Consider the following 16,052-nt stretch of genomic DNA (forward strand, 5'->3'; position numbering starts at 1 on the left):
AACCTGCGCAAATGGCAGTATTGTGGAAGGTCACTAGCCTGTTGCTTTGCTCTCAGCAGTATGTCATAATATGTTTACTAAAAATATCATCAGACCGAAATAGTGTGTCCTAATACCCTACAAACATATTGCACTATTAGGTGTAAATTCTCAATTGTTGACTCCAGTGGGACAATAGGATTGTAAAATATACTTAGGATTCAATATATCTGCCAACATTTGGTTACAATATTCTGGTTCCATACTGCATAAGAGAAACCCACCCAACCCCATCTTCCAGTATTATCGCCGGTCTTCTAGGAAATGACAGCAAATGGAGAATTGTGTTTGATCTACAATTCACAAACTACCAGGACCAGTCAAAACATCTTTGGACTGTGCACTTGGTTTTATATCCAAGGAAAACTGTGCAATGACTGCGAAACGCACTTTGGCCATCACAGGTGGACCAATACTTAAACCATTATTATGCACATGGTCTGCGCTAAGAGAAAGCTTCTACATCAGAACGGGAAAGGATATTTCTGAAAGACCATAGCCCTGCTGAGTTGCTACTTTCTATCCGAACTGGCCAAAGATTAACCCTACGTGAAACTGCTGTGGTAACTTGAGGAGAAAATGATGGCTCGTCTGACTGCATAAGGAGCTAGATCGTGCCTGTCAGTCAAAGCCAACTTGATCTTGGGAATATCTGCACAATACCCAGCTGACTAGAGCATGTGTGTGGAAAACTTTCCACTGGGTCCAAGTCACTCAGTAGCCAAGCTGGCCAGGAGAAGAACAGAAATAGCTTGAATATGAAATGTCATCTACCTTTCACAAGTAGATAAGCCTCCTCCATCCATGCACAATCTTGTAAGTGTAGGGAGCTATATTGAGTGGGGTGGGATAGACGTTGATTACAAACACAAATTGTTACAATTAATATACACAATATGGTACAGGAAAATACCTGTAATTTGTGTCTGCAAAACACTAGCAAATATGAATAAAACTAACCTAAATGACCAGAAAGCAAAATGGGTTTGATTAGTGACCTTGACGACTGAAAATGGGGAGGCATATAACGATATACACACAGACTATCAAGAAATTCTTGCATTAAATACACAACTTAATTTCTTAATTCACATTTACATAATTCCCCAAGACTACATAAGATATCTGAGACAATCTCTAGATACTTACATACAATGGGTTTTATCATATAGTATGGAGCTACCCTGAACTTATACAATATTCAGAGGGCTTAAAGGAACAGTTTGAGGCCGTAACAGGGAGAGTGAACATGTGCAGACCCGGAGGTTGTGTACTAGGTCACTTCATGCAACCTAAGGCTAAAGTGAGTACCAGATTTGTGAACCTGGCAGTTCCAGTTGGCAATACATTGTTGATTATGGCCTGGAAATCTCAACACAGCTCCATCTCTGAACCAGTGGAGGTGATGGGTACAAAAATGGGCCGAAGCTGAAAGTGTGACACTACATAGGGGATAAACCCTGAGCCTTGAAAAAAAGAAAAAAAAACGTTGCACGTCAGGGGTATGAAGTACTTTTGACCTTCCTCTCACAGCAGGATAGCTTTTCAGCACAAGCGAATGCTGGCTTGGATTTATCGGGCTAGGTGTACAATATGGGCATGAAGCCATCATATCAATACTCTCAATTACCCTTCATAATGCTCACTGTGTGACCCAAAGGTGAATAGTGAAGGTAAAAGACTGAAGCCTGGTCTCCTCGATTTTGCACACTGGTGACCCCTCACGTGGTGTACAAATCAAGCTCCCACAGGAACACTCCCCTACAATAACTATTCACAAACTACAGGCGACAGTAACTTTAAACAGACAAAGTACATACCCTCAATTGCTGCCAACACCATAGAAAGCATACACAATGCTAACGCAAAAGGACCCAACAGCTCTTTAAGTTGAAAAGGTGAAACAGCTGAATGGCTGTGAGCTCCATTCTCATTCCTACCAGAGAAAGGTATAGCTCTTCTTTCCTCAATTTAAAGAATGACAAAGGTGAAATGGTAACTATAATTGCAGAGGGCCAAATTTATCAACACTTTGCATCAGTTTGTGTCCCTTTTGTAACATACGCTAGGCAAAGTGCTGAATTTGGAATTTGATTTTCAGCACAAATAAATGTTTTACACAGTGAAGTAGCTTCAAAGTAGCACACAGTTGTGCTTTGCACTATTTAGCACTACAAGGACTACTTTGCATCAATGGGGCATACAACAGGTGGTACGGGAGCATTCCCAGGCAAAAATGTAAGGATTGTTGACAAAAATCCCTATCTGCTAACACTGACAAGAGATTTGCGACAAAAATATATACCTACTTGAATGAGAAGTAACGTTAGAGAAAAGTTTTTTTTTTGTTCAAACTCTTCTGATCTAGATTGCATGTATGCTGTACTATCACAACACATACCAAGTTATAAAGTGCTGAAATATGTCAAAACACAGTATTTTGTACTGGAAGGATCCTATTCCAATAGAAAACCTGTGCCTCACATCACACAGTCTTCCACTATGGAGAAAGGGTGTGTGTGCACCGGCATAGCGAAAGAAAAAAATAGTGCTGTATCTCCTTAGATAACGTATTCTAAATAAACAGACAACCACTTACAGAACAAGACGGCATTCGTTTTTTCGACTTTCTCGGCACATGTAGAAACTTTGTCCTGTTTGGTGCAGCCGTATGATGAACGGATTTTCATTGTTGTGGATTATATATATATATATATATATATATGCATATATATATATATATATATATATGGAAAATGTCACTTACCCAGTGTACATCTGTTCGTGGCATGTTCCGCTGCAGATTCACATGCTATGCATAGGTCCTGCCATCTAGTGTTGGGCTCGGAGTGTTACAAGTTGTTTTTCTTCGAAGAAGTGTTTGAGTCACGGGATCGAGTGACTCCTCCTCTTCGGCGCCATTGTGCATGGGCATCGACTCCATCTTAGATTGTTTTCCGACAGAGGGTAAGGTAGAAGTGATAGAGTATAAAGAAAAGAGATGTCCATGCTAATGGAATAGAATTATATATACATATGTACAAATGCTTGTTTTAACTTAAACGTCTACAGGCTCCCGGGGAGGCGGGTGGGCGCATGTGAATCTGCAGCGAAAATGCCACGAACAGATGTACACTGGGTAAGTGACATTTTCCGTTCGATGGCATGTGTAGCTGCAGATACACATGCTATGCATTGACTACAAAGCAGTTTTCCTCCCATAAGCAGTGGTCAGCCTGTAGGAGTTGGAGTTGTTTGAAATAGTGTTCTTAGTACAGCCTGTCCCACCGTTGCTTGTTGTGTTGCTAACACATCTACACAGTAATACTTGGTACATGTATGGGGTGTTGAACAAGTGGCTGCTTTACAGATTTCTGTTATTGCTATATTTCCTAAAAAGGCGATTGTTGCTCCTTTTTTTCTGGTGAAATGTGCTTTTGGTGTTACTAAAAGCTGCCTTTTGGCCTTTAGGTACCACGTTTGGATGCATTTTAATATCCATCTAGCTAGTCCTTGTTTTGAGATTGGATTTCCAGTATGTGGTTTTTGGAACGCCAAACATAACTGTTTAGTTTTCCTAAATTATTTTGTTCTGTCAATGTAATACATTATAGCTCTTTTAATGTCTAATATATGCAGCGCTCTTTCTGCTACTGAGTCTGGCTGTGGGAAGAAGACTGGAAGTTCCACTGTTTGATTGATATGAAACAGTGAAATCACCTTAGGTAGGAATTTTGGGTTTGTCCGAAGTACTACTTTATGTTTGTGTACTTGTAAGAAGGGTGCTCAATAGTGAAAGCTTGTATTTCACTAACTCTTCTTAATGAAGTGTTTGCAACGAGGAATGCTACTTTCCATGTTAGGTATTGAATCTGACACGAATGCATGGGTTCAAATGGTGGACCCATGAGGCGTGTGAGTACAATATTTAGATTCCATAAAGGCACTGGGGGTGTTCATGGTGGTATAGTACGTTTTAGCCCTTCCATGAAAGCTTTGATAACAGGGACTCTAAATAGAGACGTGTGTTGTATATTTTGCAAATACGCTGAAATTGCAGTGAGATGTATTTTGATGAATGAAAAAGCAAAATTTGCCTTTTGCAGATTAAGTAAGTAACCTAAAATGTCTTGTAGCGATGCGGAAAGAGGGGCAATTTGTTTGGATTGACAGTAAAACACAAACCTTTTCCATTTGTTTGCATAGCACTGCCTGGTAGTGGATTTTCTTGCTTGTTTAATTACTTCCATACATTCGGTTGCAAGATGTAGATATCCAAACTCTAAGACTTCAGGAGCCAAATCGCTAGATTGAGTATTGCTGGATTTGGATGCCTGATCAGTTGTTTGTTTTGTGTTAACAGATCTGGTCTCTTGGGTAGTTTGATGTGTGGTACTACTGACAGGTCTAACAATGTCGTGTACCATGGTTGACGTGCCCACGTATGTATGAGTTTGAGTCTGTTTTGACACAGTTTGTGGACTAGAAATGGAATGAGCGGGAGAGGGGGAAAAGTGTAAGCAAATATCCCTAACCAGTTGATCCATAGAGCATTGCCCTTGGATAGAGGGTGTGGGAACCTGGATGCGAAGTTTTGGCATTTCGCGTTTTCGCTGGTGGCGAATAGGTCTATGTCTGGGGTTCCCCAGTGATGAAAGTATGTTTGAAATACTTGGGGGTGAATTTCCCACTTGTGAGTTTGTTGATGATCTCAGCTGAGAACATCTGCTAGTTGGTTGTGTATCCCAGGAATGTATTGTGCTACAGGGTAAATGTTGTTGTGTATTGTCCAATGCAAAATCTTTTGTGCTAGAAGGCACAGTTGTGATGGGTGGGTCCCTCCTTGTTTGTTTAGGTAATACATTGTAGTCAAGTTGTCTGTGTGATGAGAATGTGTTTGTGAACGAGAAGAGGTTGAAAGGCTTTGAGTGCTAGGAATACGGCTAGCAATTCTAAGTGATTTATGTTAAGTTGTTTGTGTTTGTTGTCCCATTGTCCCTGAATGTTGTGATTGTTGAGGTGTGCTCCCCATCCAATCATTGATGCATCTGTTGTAAGTGTGGCTTGAGGCACAGAGTCTTAAAATTGCCACCCTTTGTTTAAATTTGTGGAATTCCACCACTGAAGCGAGATGTGTGTTTGGCGGTCTATCAACACTAGATCTCGAAGTTGCCCATGTGCCTGTGACCATTGTTTTGCAAGGCACTGTTGTAAGGGCCACAAGTTTAGTCTTGCATTTGGGACAATGGTGATGCAGGATGCCATCATGCCCAACAGTTTCATGACAAACTTGACTGTGTACTGTTGGTTTGACTGAATTTGTGCTACCATATTGTGGAATGATTGTATCCTTTGTGGACCTGGGCTTGCAAGTGCTGTTTGCATATTTAGTGTGGCTCCTAAATACTGTTGAACTTGCGCTGGTTGTAAGTGAGATTTTTGGTAGTTTATTGAGAACCCTTGAGTGTGTAGGGTTGTATTACATAATGTGTACGGTTTTGACACTGTGTCTGGCTGGTGGATTTTATTAGACAGTCGTCGAGATATGGGAAGACATGGATGTGTTGCCTTCTTAGGTAGGCTGCCACTACGGCAAGGCATTTTGTAAATACTCTGGGAGCTGTTGTTATCCTGAAGGGTAACACTTTGAACTGGTAATGTTTTCCTTGTATTACAAACCTGAGATATTTTCTGTGCGCTGGATGGATGGGTATGCGAAAATCTGCATCCTTGAGGTCTAATGTTGCCATAAAATCTTGTTGTTGTAACAGTGGGACTAAATCCTGTAGTGTTACCATGTGAAAGTGTTCTGATAGGATGTAAAGATTGAGGGTTCTGTGATCTAGTATTGGTCCCAATGTTCCATCTTTTTTGGGAATAAGGAAGTACAGGGAGTAAACCCCTGTTCCTATTTGATGCAGTGGTACACGTTCTATGGCTTGTTTGAGTAATAGTGACTGTACTTCTGTTTGCAACATGGAAATGTGTTGGGAGGAGAGTTTGTGTGGTTTTGGAGGTATATCTGGAGGAATTTGTGTGAATTCTATGCAGTAACCATTTTGGATAATGGATAATACCCAGTTGTCTGTTGTAATGGGTAACCAGTGTTTGTGGAACTTTTGCAGTCTTCCTCCCACAGGGGAAGTGTGGTGAGGGAAGATGTGGAGCAAGTCACTGTTTTGTGTGTGAGGTTTGCTTTGTTGGCTGGTATTTTCCCCTACCTCTGGGGAATTGGCCTCTGTAAGTTCCTCTAAACCCACCTCATTGGTACTGAGGCTGATAAGACAGTTTTGATTGTGAGGTGGATGCCTCAGATGTTTGGGCTCTAAAACCACCCCTGTATTGAGGCTTTCGAAATGAACCTCTGTACTGTGTAGACTAAAGAGCACCCGTGGCTTTAGCAGTGTCAGAGTCCTTTTTCATTTTTTCAATGGCCATATCAACCTGAGTGCCAAAAAGCTGTTTTTCATTAAATGGCATGTTAAGGACAGCCTGCTGGATATCTGGTTTAAAACCTGATGACCGAAGCCATGCGTGTCTCCGAATGGTGACAGCAGTATTGATAGTCCTTGCTGCTGTGTCTGCTGAGTCTAGAGCTGACCTAATTTGGTTATTTGTAATAGCCTACCCTTTCTCGACTATTTGCTGGGCTATTTTTTGTTGATCTTTTGGGAGATGCTGGATGATATCTTTCATCTATCCCAGTGGGCCCTATCGTACCTAGCCAGTAGTGCTTGGGAGTTGGCTATTCTTCATTGATTAGCTGCTTACGGTGCCACTCTTACCAGCAGCATCGAACTTTCTGCTTTCTTTGTCAGGTGGCGGTGCATAACCAGACGACTGGGAGTTAGCCCTTTTCCTTGCCGCACTGACAACAACGGAATCAGGAGGTAGCTGCTGGGTAATGAATGCCGGATCAGAAGGAGGCGGCTTATATTCTTTTTCTACTCTAGGAGTGATGACTCTGGCCTGAACTGGTTCTTGAAAAATTTGATGTGCATGTTTTAACATGCCTGGAATCATGGGAAGGGACTGGTAGGTAGTGTGAGTGGAGGATAACGTATTAAAGAGAAAATCATCCTCAAAAGGTTCTGTGTGCATGGCTACATTATGGTATGATGCTGCCCTAGCTTTAACCTGAGTGTATGAAGTGCTATCTTCTGGTGGCAATGGTTTTGAAGGATAGCAGTCCGGACTGATATCAGAAATGGGATCATCGTAGAGATCCCATGGGTCGACATAATCTTGGTGTGAATCTGCAGTGTGTACTGGAGACTGTGCAGTAGGGGTAGTAGGTGGAGACACAATCAGGTGAGGAGAATGAGGAGGAGACTGAGGTGAGAATTGAGGAGGCAGAGTTTTTAGTTTGGGTTTTGGCACTTTAGCAGGTGGCTGATCAGTGTCCAATTGTCCTTGAAAGGCTAGCTTCCTCTTTGTTTTTAGAGGAGGTGGAGTTAGGATCTTGCCTGTGTCTTTATGAAATGAATTCTGGCCTGTCTTTCGTCAAATTCCTCCATTTGCGTGAGTTCCTCTGAAAATCTATGTCTTTCTGAAAGTTGTTTAGAAAGTCCATGCTCCTCTGTGTATATGAGTCTTTTTGGCTTCGAAGCCGGTTTCCTCGGAATCGAAAGGCCTGGAGTGGATGTTGGCCTCGACTCTGACAGGGATTTTTCGAGGCTTCAACTCGATGGGTCGGTGTTTGCCTATTTCGGAGCCTGTGCTTCGTCTCGAGTCCGAAGGCTTCAGTGGCGTGGCCTTTCTCGGTGGTGAAGTTGTTGCTTGGTCACCGGAAGTCTTTTTGCGGGCGGAGCCATGGCCTTCTGGCAGTGGCGTTCCCGAGTCCCTGTGTTTGGGCTTGGATTGGACAGTGGCAAGCGTACTCACGTGCTGTCCTGCCATGACCGGTCTGTCCTCCTCGGACTCTGATCCCCGAATGGAGACTGCGGCCTCTTCCTCCATGTTGAGACGTTCGGTGCTTCTCGACGCCATTTCCAACCGTCGCACTCTTCTGTCTCAGAGTCTTCTTCGAGCGGAAGGATCTGCAGGCCTCGCAAGTATCCTCTCGATGGTCTGGAGATAGACAAAGGTTACAGACAAGATGTTGGTCCGTATATGGGAACTTGGTGTCGCACCGAGGGCAGAAGCAAAATGGGGTCCGGTCCATGAGGCTTCGACAAGGCTTTGGTCGGCCCGACCAGGCCAGAGTTGGGCGCAGATGGCCCGAAGGGCGAGTAAAGGAGTTGTATCCGCCGGTACCGAAGTGTCGATGATAGATGATACGCGATCGAAACAATACCGACGAATTAGAGAGTTTGTAGGACTTTTCCGACTCGACCTACCGGAGCGAAAAGAAACACGTCCGAACCCGATGGCGGAAACAAAAAACAATATAAGATGGAGTCGATGCCCATGCGCAATGGAGCCGAAGAGGAGGAGTCACTCGATCCCGTGACTCGAAAATACTTCTTTGAAGAAAAACAACCTGTAACACTCCGAGCCCAACACTAGATGGCAGGACCTATGCATAGCATGTGTATCTGTAGCTACATAAGCCATCAAACACATATATATATATATATATATATATATATATATATAAAAATATATATATACCCACCAATTTCTCAAAAGAGAAGAATGCGGGCACTCGAGGGGTAAAGGGCAAAATATGGTTGATACAAGGAGACAGCTCCTGTAGGTTGTCTAGAATATTTCTCAATAGGGTTTGAGCATTAAGCATAGGATTTGAACATGACTCTCAGCTCTAATAGGCACCATTCGAGCAATTTCAGAGTGGAATTAACTGGTTTGATATTCTTAGGTTTGAGCAATGTTTCACCACTTGGGTATGATTTAATTGTCGCTTTTGGCTTTCATTTCAGTTCACCTCAGTAGACACCATTACAGTAGTATTGATGGGACAGTAATAGTGCTTTGAAAATTTCCTCACAGTAAATGGATTGAAAGAGTGAAAGTACATTCTCAGTGGTGGAAGTTTGTGTCCTTGATGACCACACTAATTTCAACGGCCTAAGTGTTAAAGGTCTAGTTAGTAATGCACCCATGTTTAATTAAACAAAATGCATATATCCTTCATGTAGAGGATCTAAAATATCAAGCAAACAAACACAGAGTTTAAGCTTTGCAAGACAAAATTATTCATAGTTGAGAACACACACCTACCTCTACCAAGAAAATGAAGTACTAGACCCTGAGCCAGCAACATCTGACCAGTTCGAAGTGTGCATCCCCAACCACAGTCTGTAGTCAAAACTGAGCCTGACCCCTCCAGTGGAGGAAATTCCTCTCGGTAGGTCAACCATATTCTAGAAATAAAATCTTTACGGAATTCTTCCACATTTCCAGAAATGTCTCCATTGGCTACTGAAACAGGTTCTTGCACTTCGTGACAGGATTCAGTTAGTTCTATAAAAATAATGAGATAAAAATAAAAAATGGTCTAAGATAATATACAACATAAGGAGCGCAAACTTTTGTAGGCAAGAGAAATTTAGTACAAAATATTTCTTTAAATATTTAAACCACAGCATAAATGTTCTCGCTAGGGTTTGTGGCTTGAATTAAATGTCACACAAAAAGTAAACAGCATTATGCAATTATAAATAATAAACCGGGATATATATATATATATATCTATATATATATATATATAGATATATATACACACACACACACATATTGTGAGTCTGGTGATATCATCTAGACACTGAGACATATTTGTATTCATTGATCACACCAAAGGGAATAGTAAGCATATAGTAAACAACTTAGTACTGTAGTACTCTGTTTAAGTGAAATTGACACAGCAGTTGAACGGAAAAGACTTGGTATTCAGTTGCACAAATTAAATGTTCAAATTAAACTGTGGTTTGGGGAGATTTCTCTCAAATCCACAAAAGCTGTGGCGGCACGTTCTTCCATCTAGGGTACATTTGCCTTCCTAATGCGGTTTCAGATGGTACCTCGGTAGCCAGGAAACTCGCTTGAAAAATCCATCTAGGTAGATCGCTAGAAGAAATTGATCACTGGTGCGAATTAAAAGGTATTGATACTGTCAAATCCTCCTTTTCCAATGGCCCGTGATTTGCATTGTCTCGTGCACAACAGGGTTGGACATGACCCACAGGCTGAGTTGCAGCTGAAGCCGCATGACAGTAACCGGCAGTACTGGAGAGCTAATGCTGGGAAAACATTTTCCTGACCAGTTGGATGACTGGAGGAATATTCACAAAGTGATGAAATGGCAGGAAATTACGTATCCACTTGAAATATTGTTACAGATGTTACCTTTGTTTTTTGCCTAGGATAAGCAGAATTTGTTTGAAACCACCTGGGATTAACCCTAAAGGTTCCTCCATTAGGAGCTCTTCTTTTTGGACCTATTTCTATTCAGCAAGGCACAGGTTAGCCCTGCTTACATCACAGTTATCCCTAAACCCTGTAACTTAGTACATAAACAAAACACAAATGGGGCTGCAAGATATGCTCAGCAAGGTGTGGGGGCCTGGCCTAAAGTTTGAGCCTTAGCTACACATAACCATCCAGAAGGACAGGCATAACTTAAAGTGGGTCTAGTATGCATGGACGAGGCTGTAGGAAAGATAGATGGATAAAACACTGAATGCTTCTGAGTATAGCCTTCCACCTTAACCACATGCATGACTTTCAGACAATATTGTTTAGTAAAAGTATTTACTGATTTCCTAGCCACTTAGAAAAAAATTACCATCACAGAAATCTTGAAATTAGTTATTAACTGAAAAAAGCTTGAAACTCAACTTTCCTGGCAGAATATTATCTAAAATTAAAGCAACATTCTGAAAAATAAGTTCAGTCCAGAATGTGCAAGAATTCCAACTGAGACACTGCAGGATCTGTCAAGCCAACATTAAGCTGCCATGGATGAACTGGTATTCTTAAAGGACATTCTATTACAAAGTCTTTTCAAGAGAGCACGAACACTGTTAACCTGAACAGGGCAGATATTCTGTGTGTTATGTATTGAGCTATCAAAGCCCCTATAATATGTCAGCTAAATAAAGTACGGGGGGTATTTAGAGCATGCTAAATGAATCAAGATGACGAAATTAGAAACCACCTGACAAGTGAACATTCCAAACTCACACCTCAGAAAATGAGCAAATGTATCAGGTGAGTAAAATACCTCCGTGCCTACCTATGAATCCATACATATGCTTTCTAGAAGTTGTCAGAGGGATCTCTACTGTCAGTTTATCCCATAACTCCAACAAGGATGGGCCACACTCTGGGATATATACATAGGCTGATCTCTTCTGACTAGCCAAAACAGATGCAGCTACAGCCTGTCCAAGTAGGCCCAATGCTGGCCTGAGTGCACAAGTGACCACTGACATACCAATAAAAACTGAGATGCATTATAATAATCATTTATGTTATGCATACAGAGCTTTCCAATTGTTGCATCCAGTATAAATATGGTTTTAAAGAACTCTGCTTTTCAGCAATCCCCTACAAATTAAGTGCACATATACTGGACCTTGCTGACATTAGTGCTCATTAACAGCCCACCTCAGTGGCGACACCTACCCTACTCTTCCCATCTCAGCATGCCCTAGCATTTATAGCAACATCCCTGTGGTACCCATCTAATTTCTCAATTAATTCTGGTTAATACTTAGGCAAGTAAATGCATCTTGTGCTTCGCGGCTAGGAATCCTCCTGGATGCCCCCATTATTCCCAATCATTTCACCAAGAGGCTCCATCGCCAGGGAAACTAGAAAAAAGGAAAAGCAACCCCTGGATCGTCCCAGTGTTAATGTGAATATGTGAACCTATTTACCGAGATGTACATGGTAGGGCTGGTATAAATTGGCCAAATAAATCTGAACACTGTGTGTCCTATTCTTGCTTTATAGAACCCTTCCCAGTTTTCCACATTGAATGCTTTTTCTGTATGAGATACAAGACCAGAGCTGGGAATAGATGCATATTCACTTTCTCCACCAGGTGAGCCAATCTATGAATATTATGAAATTACTGACTTTCCATAATTCACCCAGAATGATCCAGATGAAACCAAAACAGCATCAAAGGGTTCAACCTAGAAGACAGATTTTTGGTTGAGGTTCAAGCAGCGGAGACAGAGTGGAAAGGTGGGGGGGTGAAAATAATATAAATAAATAAATGAACTTACCGCTGCAACGATGCACCCTTCTCCTACCACCTTGTACTCCTCTTGTCTAGATGTGGTGACCCAGCATTCACTGGAACACCAGCACAGGCTCCCCAGCAATCCTGGCGCTGCTTTCATGCTTCATCTAGTATCAAAGCAGCACTAGGATTGGTATAAGCGGCTTAGCCAGCCGCTCAGGCACAGCCATGGGGTTTCTGCAGTTTCTCCAGCCTGGCTGTTAAATACAGCCGGGCTGGAGAGACATAAGTGCGCATGCGTGTTTGATCGGCCTAAAGCGGCCAGCCAAACACACATGCGCACTTAGGTGCACACTCTATTCTCCTCCCCACCCCCCCTACCGTGGTCTAGCCCTGCCCCTCCCTACACTGATGGCTAAGCCAGCAACAGAAAAATAGTAAACAATTGTTTTATTTTTCTGCTTCTGGCTCAGGTGGGGGGGGGGGGGGGTGCTGACGCTCCTTTGCCATAGCGAAGGGGCCGCCCCTGGGTTCAAGTCAAGTTGTTAGTCTGCAGGATGCTGAAATATTGAGCTTGTGAACTAAGTATTATTTGCTTCTTCATGTAGCTGTTAAGCTTGAAGAGCCGATGAAAGACTTATGCAGTGTCTCTAAAGGCACCTACCTTTAAAACCTTTACTCATTCCAAACATCTGTGAGAGGGACAGCAAACTGCCTGTAATAGGAAAAGCGTTTACTTTTCTACTAGAATGAAACTGAATGCTTCAGTCAGTCCTGTATAGGATTTTGACTCTCATTCTATTTTCTTTTCCTGCAAAGGAACATTCAATTTTTTTTTACCAATACCAATCTGTTCCAGCCACCTGCCAGTCAGCAACATGCCCCCTTGAGACTAAGGGATATCAGTGGCTTTACCTGACATATTGTTATTTCAGGTCTATCTCTCAGATATCTTCGAGATCCGTGAAATGAGGCACACGCCTCAGGGCTGAGTTTGTACCTGTGGTTCACCTCCCTGGCCACAAGGGAGTGAACCTACAGGAGCACCTCTGAGGTTGCATTCAGAGCTCACACCCTCTCCCTCCGATCTGCCTTTCTTACATCCTGAGTCTCTACAACTCTGTTGTGAATGTGAAAGGGGGCTTACATCAGGAAATGTCTGTGTACTGTAACCAACTGCCTCATAGTAACAGGGAGCTATAACAGCAGATCAGAAATTATGTTTTCTCATTAACAACAACAACAAAAGTTTATTGAACCAAACATTTACATATTATCAATTTATATCGACACACAATTTCAAATTATGATGTACAATAAATAATACATGTGTAACATATGTATTATATTCTTCTAAGTTTACAAGGAAATGTAAATCGATTTTATTTTTATTTTCCTCTCTTCTTACAAAGCCTACCAAGTCCTTTTTATCTAGCACATACATTTTAGATTCTTTAAGAATATCTCACACTCCAGAGGAGTCTTTTTATCATGCTTCTTTTCTTTTATTATGTATTTTGTTCCCTTTCTAATCATGATAAAGATCCCTCTCTTATCTACTGTCATTAAACCTTGATCTATGTTTCATTTCTTAGCCAATCAATTTGGTGGTACTCCACACCAACAAACAAAAATACTAGAATTCTTCATTTGTGACCCTCTCTTTTCTCCTAATGGTTGAACAAAATATGAGAAGAACGGTTGTTTTAATATGGTCAGATGTCAAAGCTGATGTTTACTCTGATCTGCGTGTTAACTAGTTTGTTCTGAATTAAAAAAAAAAAAAATTCTACAGGAATTACAGAATACCAATTGCGCTTATATTAAGACTTAAAAGTTGAATAACAGATCACATGGAGGGAATGGCTCTGAATTTTTTTTTTTTTAAGGACTCTTTATTCATTACACTTCGGACTTTTGCCCTTGACCTTCTGGCAAACAAAACAATTTACATTAATTTATCTTAAAATATGTGTACAACTTTATTAACCGGTTCATGGGTCTCTCATAAACCTCAATACAATTTCACAAGTTTATTCTGCGACTTTTGGTGAAGCTCAACTGGGACCATCATTAAATGCTATATTAAAAATCACGCTACTCATCCCTTAGAATTGAAGCCAGAACTAAAATAATTGTATTCTGATTTTACTACAGATTATAAATAATAAGCTTTACTTGTAATCACAGACTCCACAATGAGAGGATCGGGGGTGCTGGGAGTCTGGTCTGCTCATTCCTATGAGTTCCTACAGCAGGCACATGCACCACGACACTCTAATGTATCTCTTCTGCCTAGTAGGCTCCCATAAAGAAAACATTACTTCCTTCTCAACACAAGAGCGGACCAACTGTTGGCATGCACTCGGCGAAAACGTCCCACAGTCATAGCCCAGCATGATAACGAAGCGCAGTGGTCACAAACACGACTAAAACCTTTTTCCTTTTTTGTGGTTTTACATCCTGTTTTATTTGAATAGCATGCTACTGGACGACGACCATGAGGAGTGTGTCTAGTCACATTATGTGGTAGCTCCCCAGCAGGGTGAACCATAGACTTGGGAGCTCTGGCATTTCAATAATGTTGGGTGGTTTACCTAGGTCACATCTATTCTGTTTGTTTTCCCATTTTCTTGGGCCAACCATTTCTTTTCTATGCAGTGCAGACCCCGGAGGAGACCCAGGGTCCTTATGGCCCATTCTGGCTTAAATTCCAGTCTCTTCCTTCTTGTTGCTTTCCAGTGCCATCTACTTTTTCCACATCCTTTGCCCTCTCAGATTTCATGTTTTTTAGTGTCAAACCTCCTCCAATAATGTAATAGTTGTAAAATTATTAGATTATTTTGTCGCTTTACATCTGTGTGTCTGTAGTCGAAGGCAGACTGGTGCACACATAGGAACTAAGGTAAAAACAAGCACCCATGGGCCTTCCTATTGATTACTCAATTCAGAAAAGTATTAAGGATCAGAATTATGTAGGGATTGAGTTTTTGATGTAAAAATTAAAGCAATTAATGCCTTTGAGAAACAAGAAAATCATCAGCAAAATGGCAATGGATATATGTTAAAATTATTAGCCAGAAAACAAATGTGTATTAAATAGAGAATGTGTCTGCCCTTTTCTTTTAAAGCGTGCTTCAACAATGCAGGCCTTAGGAGAGAGAGGGTAATTTTCCTCAGCAAATGATTTTCCTATTAACACCAAGGGGCTGCTGCATTCAAAAGCCTGTCTTATTTCACATCTGATGGGGCTCCTCTTTGTATCTCCAAAGTAATGAGGCATTCTGCATAAACAACAAGTCCGACATAAAAACACGCTGCTGCTCTGCATAAGGCAGTATATCATTCCGACTGTAAAGTTATCTTTTTATTTAGTATCAATATGTCGCGTCTACGCAAGGATTATTTGATAACCAGTTGTTAAACCTTTATAGTATTTATGCAAGACTAATAAAGCTCAGATGTTCACACAATTCACAGACGCATTGTTGGCAACTATCAGAATTCCCACACATAATTACCAATATTTAAACTTACCTTCGTTTTTGAAATGGTAACATTTTCCGAGCAAGAAGACAGGAGAATTTCTACTAAAATAGGTCTTTGTTTTTAACACCCAGCCTAAAAGAAATAAAATTAATGAAGCTAGCATTAGGAACAAAATTCCAGACGGTAGCATGCATTACGAATATGCATTGCTTCATTTATCGTACACGAAAACTGTTTTGCAAAAGAAAGCATGTGACGAAATTGGTTTGGAAACACACTTAAAAAGTAAATTCATGTTCACGACTATGGAAGCCAACTTGCATCTGCAGAGTGAATGAATATATTCAACAGTCATGGAAAAAAGAGTGAC

General features: G+C 41.2%; 1 protein-coding gene across 2 annotated transcripts in view; it reads right to left on the reverse strand.

Moving 5' to 3' along the window:
• The window catches only part of ATG4C (autophagy related 4C cysteine peptidase), a 181,931-nt gene that overhangs the window by 107,573 nt on the left and 58,306 nt on the right, over positions 1–16,052 (reverse strand). For both annotated transcript variants that reach the window (XM_069232527.1, XM_069232528.1), the window contains exons 3-4: positions 15,731–15,814; positions 9,223–9,465 (exon numbers count right to left, since the gene is read on the reverse strand). In XM_069232527.1, the coding sequence (XP_069088628.1) occupies positions 9,223–9,465; positions 15,731–15,814 (327 nt within the window). The remainder of the gene's footprint in view (positions 1–9,222; positions 9,466–15,730; positions 15,815–16,052) is intronic.

This window comes from Pleurodeles waltl, chromosome 4_2, assembly GCF_031143425.1.
Source record: "Pleurodeles waltl isolate 20211129_DDA chromosome 4_2, aPleWal1.hap1.20221129, whole genome shotgun sequence".
Taxonomy (NCBI): Eukaryota; Metazoa; Chordata; class Amphibia; order Caudata; family Salamandridae; genus Pleurodeles; species Pleurodeles waltl.